The sequence below is a fragment of the Canis lupus genome, chromosome 1, assembly GCF_048164855.1.
Source record: "Canis lupus baileyi chromosome 1, mCanLup2.hap1, whole genome shotgun sequence".
NCBI lineage: Eukaryota > Metazoa > Chordata > Mammalia > Carnivora > Canidae > Canis > Canis lupus.
Window position 1 is genome coordinate 19,087,455 of NC_132838.1, and position 12,672 is coordinate 19,100,126.

General features: G+C 47.2%; 1 protein-coding gene across 1 annotated transcript in view; it reads left to right on the top strand.

Annotated features, from left to right (window-relative positions):
• The first annotated feature begins 747 nt into the window (after positions 1–747).
• The window catches only part of FECH (ferrochelatase), a 37,747-nt gene continuing 25,822 nt past the window's right edge, over positions 748–12,672 (top strand). The window contains exons 1-2 of the mRNA XM_072822377.1: positions 748–904; positions 7,086–7,212. Of these exons, the coding sequence (XP_072678478.1) occupies positions 859–904; positions 7,086–7,212 (173 nt within the window). The 5' untranslated portion in view covers positions 748–858. The remainder of the gene's footprint in view (positions 905–7,085; positions 7,213–12,672) is intronic.

The following is a 12,672-nucleotide window of genomic DNA, read 5'->3' on the forward strand; positions in this document are numbered from 1 at the left end:
GGCACAGTTTTTTTTTTTTAAAGATTTATTTATTTTATGAATGATAGACATAGAGAGAGGCAGAGACACAGGAGGAGGGAGAAGCAGGCTCCATGCCGGGAGCCCCACGTGGGACTCAATCCCGGGACTCCAGGATCACACCTTGTGCCAAAGGCAGGCGCTAAACCGCTGCGCCACCCAGGGATCCCCCTGGCACAGTTTGTAACGACGCAAAAGCAAACGGGAGAATTGAGGCAAAAGCATCCTCGTAAGCTCAGTAAGAGTGGGGAAAAAATGTCCGGCAAGTCCTTTGCGGAGTGGTGGCTGCGGTGCCTGCCTTGGTTAGGTTGGGAGATGCAGCCGCGGCCTTGGTTCAGGGAGATCGGGGGCGGGGGGTGGGGGGCTCCGGTGCCGGGAACTGCAGGGAGCTGGGGCGCCGCAGTAGCGCGGTGCGCGGTGCGCGGGCCCCTCCCCCTCGGGGCGCGCTCCCGCGGGGCGTGTCTTTCTCTGGCCCCGCCCCCGAGGCCAGAGCTCCGCCCCCGAGGCCAAGGCCCCGCCCCCGAGACTAAGGCCCCGCCCCCGAGGCCAGAGCTCCGCCCCCGAGGCCAAGGCCCCGCCCCCGAGCCTAGGGCTCCGTCCCCGAGGCCAAGGCCCCGCCCCCGCCCAGGCCCCGCCCCCGGCCCCCGGCTCCGCCCCCGCGGCCGGCGAATGAGCAGGCGCGCGGCGCGGGCTCCGGGGGCGGCGACGCGAGGCCCGGCGGCGGCGGCGGCGGGTGGCGGTGCCAGCAGCTCGCGGCGTTGGCGGCCGACCCCGGTCGCGCGGCGGCGGGAGGAGCCCCGGGCCGAGGCCGCCCCGGGAGTGCTGTCAGGCGGCACCAACATGGCTGCGGGCCTGCGAGCTGCGGGCGCCTGGCTCCGCGAGCGGCGTAAGTGAGGCGGCGGCGGCCGCGCCCGCGGGGATCCCGGGACGAGGTGGCGCAGCGGGCAGCCCGTGCCCCCGCCGCCCCGCGGCCCCCCCCGCCCCCCGCGGTCCCCCCCGGCCCCCGCCCCGCCGCGGCCTGGGGCTTCCGGGAGCGCCTCCGCGCGGCGGGGCAGGGGCGGGAGAGGGGCCGCGCGGGTCCCGGGGCGCTCGGGCGCGGGGCGGCGGGGCGGCGGGGGCCTGGGCCGTGCCCGAGTTCCTCAGCGCCGCAGTCTTCCCGGCAGAGCCCGCGGGGGTCCGGCGCCGCCGGGAGCGTGGCTGGAGGGCGGGGTGTCCGCAGGGGTGTCCTCAGGGGTGTCCGCAGGGGTGTCAGCACCGCCGCCGAGGTCCGCAGCCCCGGCGCCCAGGCCCCGCCCACCTCGGGCCTCGGCCCTCACCTGCCGCCGCCCGGCGGAGTGCGCGGCTGTCTTAGGGATTCTCGAGAAGAAGGCAGACTCCCCGGCCACCGACAGGCTGGTTTGTTTCATTGATTGATGCACTGGATACCCAACAGGCCTGCTTGCTTGCTTTATTCAAAAGATCTTACTTATTTATTCATATAGACACAGAGAGGGGCAGAGACCCAGGCAGAGGGAGACGCAGGCTCCACGCGGGGAGCCCGACGCGGGACTCGACCCCGGGTCCCCAGCATCACACCCGGGGCTGAAGGCGGCGCCAAACCGCTGAGCCACCCGCGCTGCCCTCTTTTCTTTATCTGAGACAGACAGAGAGACAGAGAGAGAGACAGAGAGAGAGAGAGAGAGAGAGCAGAGAAAGGGAGAAGCCGCCTCCCTGCTGGGCTAGGGAGCCCCCCGCCCTCCCCCACCCAGCGCGATCCCGCCCTGAGATCAGGACCTGAGCCACCCACCTGCCCCACCCAACCCGTGTCTGGTGCACATCTTGAGTGTAGGGTGTGTGCAGGATGAGCCCAGGAGAGTTTGCGGGAGAAATAACCTGGTTGGGGGCGGCCGGGGTGGCTCAGTTAGTTGAGCGTCTGCCCTGGCTGGGGTCGTTATCCCAGGGCTCTGGGGTCGAACCCCCCATTGGGGGGAATCTGCTTCTCCCTCTGCCTCTGCCTGCCGCTCCCCCTGCTTATGCTCTCTCTCTCTCTCTGTCAAATAAATAATTGAAATCTTAAAAAAAAAAAAAAAAAGAAATACCTGGTTGGGACACTAGCTCTGCAGCATTTTTAACTGTGATCCCTTGAACAGGGCACTCACCTGCTTTGAGCTTTGGTAAAGGTAAAAGGAGAAAGGTTAATACTTCACAGGCTTGCCATGAAGGTTAGCTGGATACAGGTAAAGCACAGTGCCTGTCATCCAGGAGAAATATTGAGACCCTCTAAGTGTTTATTTTTATTAGGTGGAAGGCTGGGGCATACCTAGATGCTTAATTAATGCATCTGAATGGTGACGGGACACAGATTTGGCTTTTTTTTTTTTTTTTTAAGATTTTATGTATTCATGAGAGACCCAGAGAGAGGGGCAGAGACACAAGCAGAGGGAGAAGCAGGCTCCATGCAGGGAGCCCGATGTAGGACTCGATCCCAGGACCCTGGGATCACAACATAACCCAAAGGCAGATGCTCTACCACTGAGCCACCCAGGCATCCCTTGACTTATTTTTCCAAGAAGTTCCCTAATTCATTATTCTGGCACCTACTGAGAGAATCCACTTTGAATTTCCATGTCTTATTGCAGGTGCCTATGGTTTTATTGTATTTATTATTATTATATTTATTACCAAGGTGCCTTTGTGAGGAAAATAATAAGGACCCAGTTTATTTTTTTAATTTTTTTTAAAGATTTATTTTTATTTTTTATTTTTTTTAAGTTTATTTATTTATTTATTCACAAGAGACAGAGAGAGAGGCAGAGACACAGGCAGAGGGAGAAGCAGGCTCCATGCAGGAAGCCTGATGTGGGACTCGATCCCAGGACTCCGGGATCACACCCTGAGCCAAAGGCAGATGCTCAACCACTGAGCCACCCAGGCGTCCCAGGACCCAGTTTATATCGCGGGTCAGATTACTAAGGGTTTTGGAAGCGAGAGGCATTATCTTCTAAGAAGACAAAGTGCCGTGCCAATAATGGGGCTGAAAGATGAATTGAATTAGTGTTTTCTTTCTTTGGCCTTTTCTTTCTGTGGCAAAGTCTGACAGGTTCTATATTTGAGGTCATAGAACAATTTGAGAAACTTTAAAAGATTTGTTGTCCAGGTTATAAATAAGTAAGCGGAAGGATTCAGAAACCATAGCAAAAGTGGATCTGAAGTCCAGTTGAATTATGGACTCTGATTTTAAGATGTGGTTATAATACTCTAATCATCTTGTTGGGAAGAAGGAATTAACATCTGGGTTAAGAAAAATTGAGTAGTAGTTTGGAAATGAATTCTGAGAGTAAAAGTGCAAAGTTTTACACTATATTTTTAGCATATTACAGAATCAATAAGAAGCTCCTTGGGGTGGGCCCCATACTATGTATGCTACATATTTTATTAAATTAGAAAATTGGTAGATCAATGAATTGTTTTTTCTTTTTGCCTTTTCAAATCTTCTACACTAAGCATATATCTCTTTCATAATTAGAAAAAATTTTCTGGAATAATAAAGAAGAGTATCCGTGTTTTATTTTTTTATTTATATTTTTTTGTATCCGTGTTTTAAATTAAGGACAATAGAACATCTTCGTGCCATGCCAGGAAATAATTATTTTTTTCAAGCCTCCTCTCTACAAGCGTTTACTAATAGTCACACTGTAGGATGTTATTTCTGTTAATTTTGAAAATGGTAAGTATTTTTATAAGTAACTTTTGAAATAAGCCTCAGCTCTTATGTGATAGAAAAGGGCTCTATTATGTATTTAAGTACTAGTGTGCCTTGCCTTATACCCTCCCTGCCCCACTTCTAAGCATCCAAAATATTAAATAATTTGGTTTTGGAGAAACAGTTGTTACCCATGCACTTAAGTTACAGATATACTTTTGAATGCTTTACCTTTTGAGTTTGTCCAGGAGTTACAAAGTTCTGCTTTCTTTACATTCTCTTCTGCATTCTCCTCATTTTACCGCCTTTGTGGTTTGTAGGCCTTCCAAAGGTAGGCTAGAAGTTCATTTCATAGGTAGGACTAGAGTACCTGGTCTTGGGTCATAAGTGGGCAAGTCCCTGCTATTGAGTATTCTTACGTCTTGTTTAACTACATGCAGTGTGCCAGGCATTGTTCTTGGGGCTGGACATAGATTTAAACATTTTTCCTAATCTTTATGACAGCCCTTAGGGTTGGCCTTGTCACCATTTTACAGATGAGAAAAGTGAGGCTTGGAGTAGTTCTTTGAGTTGCCCATGTATAGCCTGTTTGGTTGTATCCAGGATCTCCACTTGATCTGTCTGGCTCTGGAAAAAGTACACTCTATGCCACACAGTGCTGTGTGTGCCTTTGGATTTCCTCTCTCTCTCTCTTTTTTTTAAAGGTTTTATTTATTTATTCATAAGAGACACACAGAGAGAGACACACAGGCAGAGGGAGAAGCAGGCTCCCTGCAGGGAGCCCAATGTGGGACTCAATCCTGGGACTTCGGGATCACACCCTGAGCTGAAGGCAGATGCCCAACCGCTGAGCCACCCAGGCGTCCCTCTTTTTTTTTTTTTTTTTCCTTCTTTAAAGATTTTATTTATTTATTTGAGAGAGAGAGAGACAGCATGAGCTGGGGGAGGGGCAGAGGGAGAAGCAGACTCCAGCTGAGTGAGAAGCCCAGGATCCTGACATCAACACCTGAGCCAAAGTCAGATGCTTAATCAACTGAGCCACCCAAAGGCCCCTGCCTTTGGATTTCTCTTAAGCTGTGAGCAGAGTATATTCAAGAGTCTCAGTTGGCCCTCTGAATAAGTACTTTAAACTCCTTTAGCTACATGTGTACTAATCGTTTGGTCAGAAACTACTCTTTGTTTCTCTGGGAACTTCAGATCATTAGGGGAGAGGAGTGGTATAGAGAAGTTCTTGAGAGGTGGTTGTGTGAGCCCTAAGTCCTGAGCACAGAGGACCCATTATTAGCAGCGTTACCCTGAGAATCTGTCCAACCACAGAGGATTTTGTAAGTGTAGGGCATGGCAATAGTTCAGCAACTTGAAAAGTTACCAGCTCCCAGATTGGACTAGGGAATACTAAAGTACTAGTTGACGACTCTAGTCAACTCACCCCGATTCCCTTTTACCACTTCCTTTTTGAGAATCACAGGAGGAAATCTTATTACGAGCAGTCAAATCATGTAATGCCCGAATTCTATTCCGATGCCCCATGGAGTCCAGTGTAATCTCATTCATATAAGGCATTGCAGACATTTGGGCATGATTGAGAACCTGGTTAAATCCCATGCAGTTCAGAATTGAACTTGTCTAAAATAAGGGGATATGAGTTGGTTTGAGACTTCATTTGAGCGGAATTGAACTTCCTTATGTCAATCTTTGCACTTCCACTTTGAGCTAATAAGGACTATTCAGCACAAGTTCACGTAATTGGCTCTGTTGGGAATGTGCACAATATGGATAGTTGGAAATCTAAGGGGCCTGGAGATACCATTCTCCTATATCATGTAGACAGAGCAGGTGAAAAAGAATCGGACCAGGTGTAGTCCCTGTGCTCTAGACACTTACAAATGAAACCACTGCCAGCACTAATCCTATGTGGCAGGTGCTGTGCAGAGTGCATCACTGGTCTTATCTGTTGTGATCATCACATGGATCCTGATAGTGAGGTGTCATCATTTTACTGGGAAACTAAAGCTCAGAGTATAGCCTGGCCCCAGTCACATTACTAGAAAGTGGCAGAGCTGGATGCAGTCAGATCTGCTGATCCACAGCCCTCGTTCCTCCCCAGGACTCCTCTGACTCATATGTGGAAGGGGTCTGACCTCGAGCTGGTTTCAAAGCAGCTGGTTTGAGAACGGGGAAGGGAGGGCATGTGTACCTTGTGGGGCCCAGCGGGCACCACTGTCCCGCATTGCCATCTTGAATACCTGCATAGGTTCAGTTTAATTTCGCTGAATGTGGTTTAAGGATGACTATTCTTCATGCTGCAGCTAAGGATGGCCACGGACTCCCCAGTTCAGGAGGGTTCTCCAGGCCCACACCTAACTCGGAGGGGCCAGGACAAGATGCACATGGAGAGCCACGTACCATATGTGGGGATAACAAGCTGACGACCTGTGAGATGTGTTTTATTCTCCACTACTGGCAACTAGACCTTCCTCACCACCTGGCAGGGTGCACTTCAGGGTTCTTACGGAAACGTCACGGCCTGGGGAGGGTTGCCCCTGGCTTGTAGGCTTCCCTGCTTCTCTTTCCACTGCCGGCTCCACCCTGTGTAGTGAAGGGTCTTGCACGTACACCAGAGTGGACGCTCCAGTCTGTGTGTTTAGGCTCTGTTCTTGCCCCTGCAAACAGCTTCCCCTCTGGTCAAGGATTGCTAGTGCTGATGGCACAGTCAGACCTCAGGAGGCTAGATCTAGGAGGGAGGCCTATGCAGACCCTGGCAGTGGGTATGGGGCTCTGGGGACAGGCAGTTCTGGCGTTCTGGGTCCTGGGAGACCGGTCAGGAATGTGGGTCGTGGACTCCGGGGTCTGTGAATCCTTGGCTGCATACTCCATGGGGGGAGCTGCAGCAGGAGGAGGGCCAAATGGGCCCTCTAAAGTAGAGCTCTCACCCCTCGTCAGGGTCCAAGGGCAGTGCTGGGGTTCTCAGGACAGGTGCTTTTTGGGAGAAGGCTTATACACAGATGAGGTGTATGCAACTGCCAGTCCCAAGTCAGTGGCTCTCAGCCTGTCCTGCAGGCTTGTCGCCTTTCATATGAGCAGCATGCTGCTGCCAGTAACTTCCAGAAAGGTGCAGTGATTCCCATGAGGGATCTTGTCGAAATCTGCCAAGGCCAAGTGAGGTGTGTTTCTAAAAAGGCTGGTGCGGGTCCTGAGAAACACCCTAGGGGGTGCCCCCCCCAAGTCTTAAGTGCTTTTACCCACATGCAGAGAAATGCTGGGAAAATCACCTGTGCTACAGCATCTCTTTAAATTTGAAATCCAGGACCGATACCCTGAGGACCTCTTCCAAAGAAATTACTTCCCAGCTAGATTTCATGCTGCTACTTTAATTTTGTCACAGTGATGCATGGCGGCTCAAGGGCCCACCAGCCATGGAGGTGCCAGTCGATTGGAGCCACGGCAGTGGCTGCCACAGAAACAGCCCAACGTGCCAGAAGCCTGAAACCTCAAGTTCAACCGGGGAAGAGGTATGAATCTAATTTTAGGTACTAATAAGAACTTCATTGTTGATGCAAACACAATGAGAGAGTGGATACAAGCTGCCTTAGGAGGAAAGCTGCCCGGGAATGCCAGTAGATAAGGAATGGGGTGTTATATTCTTGGCTTTCTTTCAATAGCTAGAAGACTACAGATTTCACACACACACACACACACACACACACTCATACACTCCTAAGATTTTAAATTTTTTTTGGAAGTTTATACAGATTTAAACATTTTTAAAAAAAAAACTTTTTTTTTTTTCTGGCTTTATTGAGGTGTGATTGACAAATGAAAATCCCACAAGGCTTTTGTTAAAGGACGCATAGCTCAGAACAGTCTGCAGATCATGTAGCAATTTAGTTCTGGAATATGTCATGGAACACAAATTGTACGTTTGCTGGAAATGTACTTAAGAACCTAACATAATTACACCTATGAAATGTATGTCCTGTATAGGATAAAGAATAACTAATCTGTCAAGAATTTATGTAGTAAACTCCACCCATTGTTTTTCACTGTTAACACAGTGAACGTAATTAGAAATGACGTAATATGATTTGTGATTTGTTAAAGAAATGAAAACCTGCTTCATACTTTGCCCCTGCTGTTTGCTGGTGGATGTCAGCAGGCATGGCGTTGTTGTTGGGTGTCCCCTTCCATAACAGGAGCCTCGGCGCTCCTTAAGTCTTCCTTGGTTCAGAAGCAACACAAGATTCTAAAAGGCGGTCATTTAGATGAGTACACAGCAGTAGCACTCTTCAGCACTAGCAGAGCGGAAGAAGAAAGGTAGCTGTGAACTCTTAACTCCTTGGCCTTTCTTCTAGACCAGAAGTTCCATGGAAGCGATACAGCTATGAAAATAAATAGTCTTATTTCGTGTTTATTATTTTTTATTGTGTGATCCTGGGTACGTTGATTGAATACTGGGTAAACCGAGGTTTTGGATGGGATAGAGCCTTAGGGGTGGGGCCACAGATCATCTCTTTTCAACTCTCTGGCCTCCTAAATGATCGAATCTGGTGAGGAAAACAGAAAGCACAGTTGCTGTTTCTGTCCTGCTGACATGGACACCATTTCCCCCATACCTCCTTGGCGCCTTTTGTCTCACTTCAGCCATGATACAAAGTACAAAGTACTTTAAGTACTTAGGGTTTAGCGTGAATATTTGGTATAACCTGAAGAACTTGATGCAGTGTGGCATCCTGGGAGAAACATTATTTCATTACTGTTTTATGCCAGTAGCAGCAGCCTTATAAATAGCCTTAATATTAAAATCATTAAAATTAAATTAAATAAAAATCTAAAAAATACATAAATTCCATTAAGTAACTTTACATCACATTTACCCAAAAGAAATGAGTTCATTTTAGGAACTATAGACAGGCAAAAAAAAATAAAATAAAATAAAAAAAAATCACTGATTGAGAATTTTACCACCTAGTATTTTTGTCTCTATAACTAATGATATTTATTCAGTGTATGTTTACCAAAATGTGACAATCCTGCACATACTGTTTTTATAATTTCTTTTTAAATTTAATAAATATCCACCATGTAAATATAGATGTTCACCATTACTTTAATAGCTTAAGAGTATTTAATTTCTTACTTTTTGTTTTTTAAAGATTGTATTTATTTGAGACAGATTGCAGAAAGGGTTGGGGAGAAACGGCGAAGCAGACTCCCCACTGAGCAGGGAGCCCGACATGGGGCTCGATCCCAGGACCCTGAGATCATGACTTGAGCTGAAGACAGATGCTTAACCAACTGGGCCACCCAGGCGCCTCTTAAGAGTATTTTATTGGATCATAATTTATCCATTCCCACGTTACACGGCACTTATTTCTGGTGTTGAAATAATAGAAATGATGAATGTTTCTGTGTATCATTCTGGTCCCAGACGTTATGAAGGCCTGTGCTGCTTAGTGCTCAGATGAGAGTGGACGAGACGGTGCACTAACCCTCCACTAGACCAGGGGTCAGCAGGCTTGTCTGCAAAGGGCTCCATAGTGGGCCATTCAATCTCTTTGCTGCCATTTAACTCTGCTGTTATAATGTGAGAGTGGCCCATAGAGAATCTGTGAAATAATGGGTGGAGCTGCCAATAAAACTTTATTTACCAAAACAGGGTGATTTGACTCACCGGCTGTAGTTTGCCAAACCTTGTCTAGAAGCAGCACAGATCCTCAGGCTGATTACATCTTGGAGGTTTCACGAAGAGGTAGATTTTGTTTCTTTATCTTTATGTATCTTTATGCTGACTCTATACAGTGTAACAGAATGAAGCTGTTTGTTTATTAATTGATGATCTTAAGTTTATGAATAATTAGTAGTTAAAAGGAAAAGGCTCATATTTGGAGAGTCCCAGAATATAAAAATGGCAAAATGTTGAAACCATTTCAAGTGAGAAATTTTAAATATGTTATGCTATTTACACTTTTACATTCAAACAAAGGGAAATTGACGTTCAGAGCTTGGTCTCAGGTGGGCTCTGTCTGGAGAGGAGGAGAGACAAGAGACTGGCTAAAGCTTTACACTTCACATTCTCGAATAGAGGGTGTCAGACTCGGACAGCTAATGCGCCATTCATCATGCACAACACAGTTTTGAATTAAGTGCATGTGTATTTAGGTATTTTCAAATTGTGTGCATCTCTTTCATGTGTAAGATCAGCATGGTTTACAAAACATGGGTTTGCAGGGCAGAGTAACATCCAATTTAAAGCCACTCTTGTTTGGAGCTCAGGTGTCATAGACGAAAAACAGTTCTAAATCTCGTTTGCACATTGATACCCTCTGTGGCTTAGGTAAGTCTCTTAGCTTGGGGTTTCTTAACCAGTAATCTATTAACTGGCAGCAGTCCATGGAAAAATGCGCTTAATTTATTGTGAGTCACAGATTTTGAGGGTGAGAGACAAGATCCCAGAACACTGGTGGTCTAAGTAGAAAGATTAAGGGAGTATTACAATTTTGCAATATAATGAATCTGGAATTTTCAGGTATCAAGAAAAGAAAACTGAATATCAGCTTATAAATTCATTGCTAGGACTTTTAGTCAGAGGAAGTGGAAAAGTTGTAGGACAAGGACATATAGTTGCTTGGTTTAGTAAAAGGGAGATTAAACCCCCATCTGTGGTTCTCAGTAGAGGGAGGGGGGTAGCTTCCCCTCAGATCCCCCAGATGTATTTGGCAATGTCCGGAGACATTTTTGGTTGTCACAACTCAGGGTGAGTTGTGTGCTGTTGCCATCTAGCAAGTAGAGGCCAGGATGCTACTGCAACCCTGCAATGCACCACACAGCCCTCCACAGCAAAGGATCAGCCAGCCCCAAATGTCAGTAGTGCCGAGGGAGAGAAATGCCGGTCCAAGACAATGATGTGAAAAGGGAACTTGGTTCATCCTTATAATGGGGTCTGCGTTGGAAGCCCTCACTTCACCGGGATGCAACATTCCCTTTACCCCAGGAATTGGTTTTTATTTTGAGAGTTAGGCTGAGAATTCAGATTTCTTCCTCATTCACCTGTACTGTATTTGCTCAAGGAAACAGTTTTCAAGGCTGTATAAATTTGACACACTCTGCTGCCTCACATTACACCAAATGTTGTTAGCGTTTGTTTAAAAATTGCAATTAAAATGTCATTGTGATCGCATTGGCTTTAGATTAGGAATGGTCTTCCAAACAAGAGCCATCTGGGCAGGATCGGCTCAGTCACTGCAGCAGTTAGAGGTGGTCTTGATGTAAGACGGTTAGAAAGTGGGGCCTTAGGAATCCCTGGGTGGCGCAGCGGTTTGGCGCCTGCCTTTGGCCCAGGGCGCGATCCTGGAGACCCGGGATCGAGTCCCACATCGGGCTCCCGGTGCATGAAGCCTGCTTCTCCCTCTGCCTGTGTCTCTGCCTCTCTCTCTCTCTGTGACTATCATAAATAAATAAATAAATAAATAAATAAATAAATAAATAAATAAGAAAGTGGGGCCTCTCGGTATTTGTAATGATGGTGTTTTATTTTTTTGTATTTGAGAATCTACTTGAGAGAGAGAGCATAAGTTGAGGGGGAAGGGCAGAGGGAGAGGGAGAAGCAGGCTTCCCAGCTGAGCAGGGAGCCCCAATGTGGGACTCGATCCCAGGACCCTGGGATCATGACCTGAACCGAAGGCAGACACTTAACTGGCTGAGCCACCCAGGCGCCCCAATAATGGTGTTTTAAATTGACCTCAGGCTGATTATTCTTCAGCTGCTTCATCAAGAATGAATAAAGAGTACATCCATCCATAGATACAGTGGAATATTATTCAGCCATAAAAGGAAAGTAGTACTGATTCATGCTATCACATGGATGAACCTTGAAAATTTTATGCTAAGTGAAAGAAGCCAGACACAAAGGGTCACGTATGTGATTCTATTTCTACGAATAGCAGATCCATAGACCCAGAAAGCAGATTAGTGGTTGCCAGGAGTGAGCAGAAGGGAGGAAGGGGAATGGCTCTAGTGTGTGAGAATGTTCTTTCAGGGCAATGAAGATGCTTAGGAACTAGATAGTTGTCATGGTCACATAATTTTGTGCATATGTTAGGAACCACTGAATTGTTTAAAGTAGATTTTATGGTATGTAAATTATATCTAAATTCTTACAAATACAAAAAAAAAAGCATGAATGGAAGAAACACTCCTTGTCCTTTAGTGTGTGCCCCCCCCCCCCCACCCGCCCCGCCACAGACATTTTCACTGCCGTCACAGGGCTGCTGTTCATGGGAGCACACAGGCCTCCAGTTTTCCAGGGTCTCATCTCTGGCTGTGACCTCATCGTTCCAGGCCTCCAGTCTTGAGCTTCTGGTAGGCAAGGAAGCATGAGGGAGGCTCTTGGCCCCACTCTGGCTCCACCTTGCACCTGGAAGGTGTTGAGGAATGGAAGACTCATCTTGGCCTGGCTCTCCTTAGCCTGCAGGCTCCAGAGTCACTCTGGATGTTAGAGGTTTATGGTTTGCACAGTCCTTTTGTTTATTTAACTTCCCCAAAACTGCTTGTTTTTTTTTTTTTTTTTTTTTTTTTTTTTTCTCTTCTTCTTGCTGGTTCAGTGCTTGATTCTTCAGCCTGGGACCTATCTGAATAAGTTAGAGCAATTTCTTGCAGGAGTCCCCTAAGCAGTGGCTCTACATGGAGGATGGAGAGGTGAGTGCCAAGTGAGAAGTGTACTTTATTGTACCAGGAGACACTGAAGAAGTAGTAAAGGCAGGCTCTGGAGAAGGAAGGAGAGTAGCAAGAAATAATTTGTCAGTAAAAATTTAATTTAATAATTAACTAAAGAGAAGGGAGCAAATGAAAGAATTAGACGTGGGCTGGTATTATACTCTGGAAGTTTAAACTTTGGGAAACCCACGGCTTCTTGGTGTGTGATAGAAAGTATATGTTCTGGATCATGCTAAATAACTAAGCACACTATTTAATTC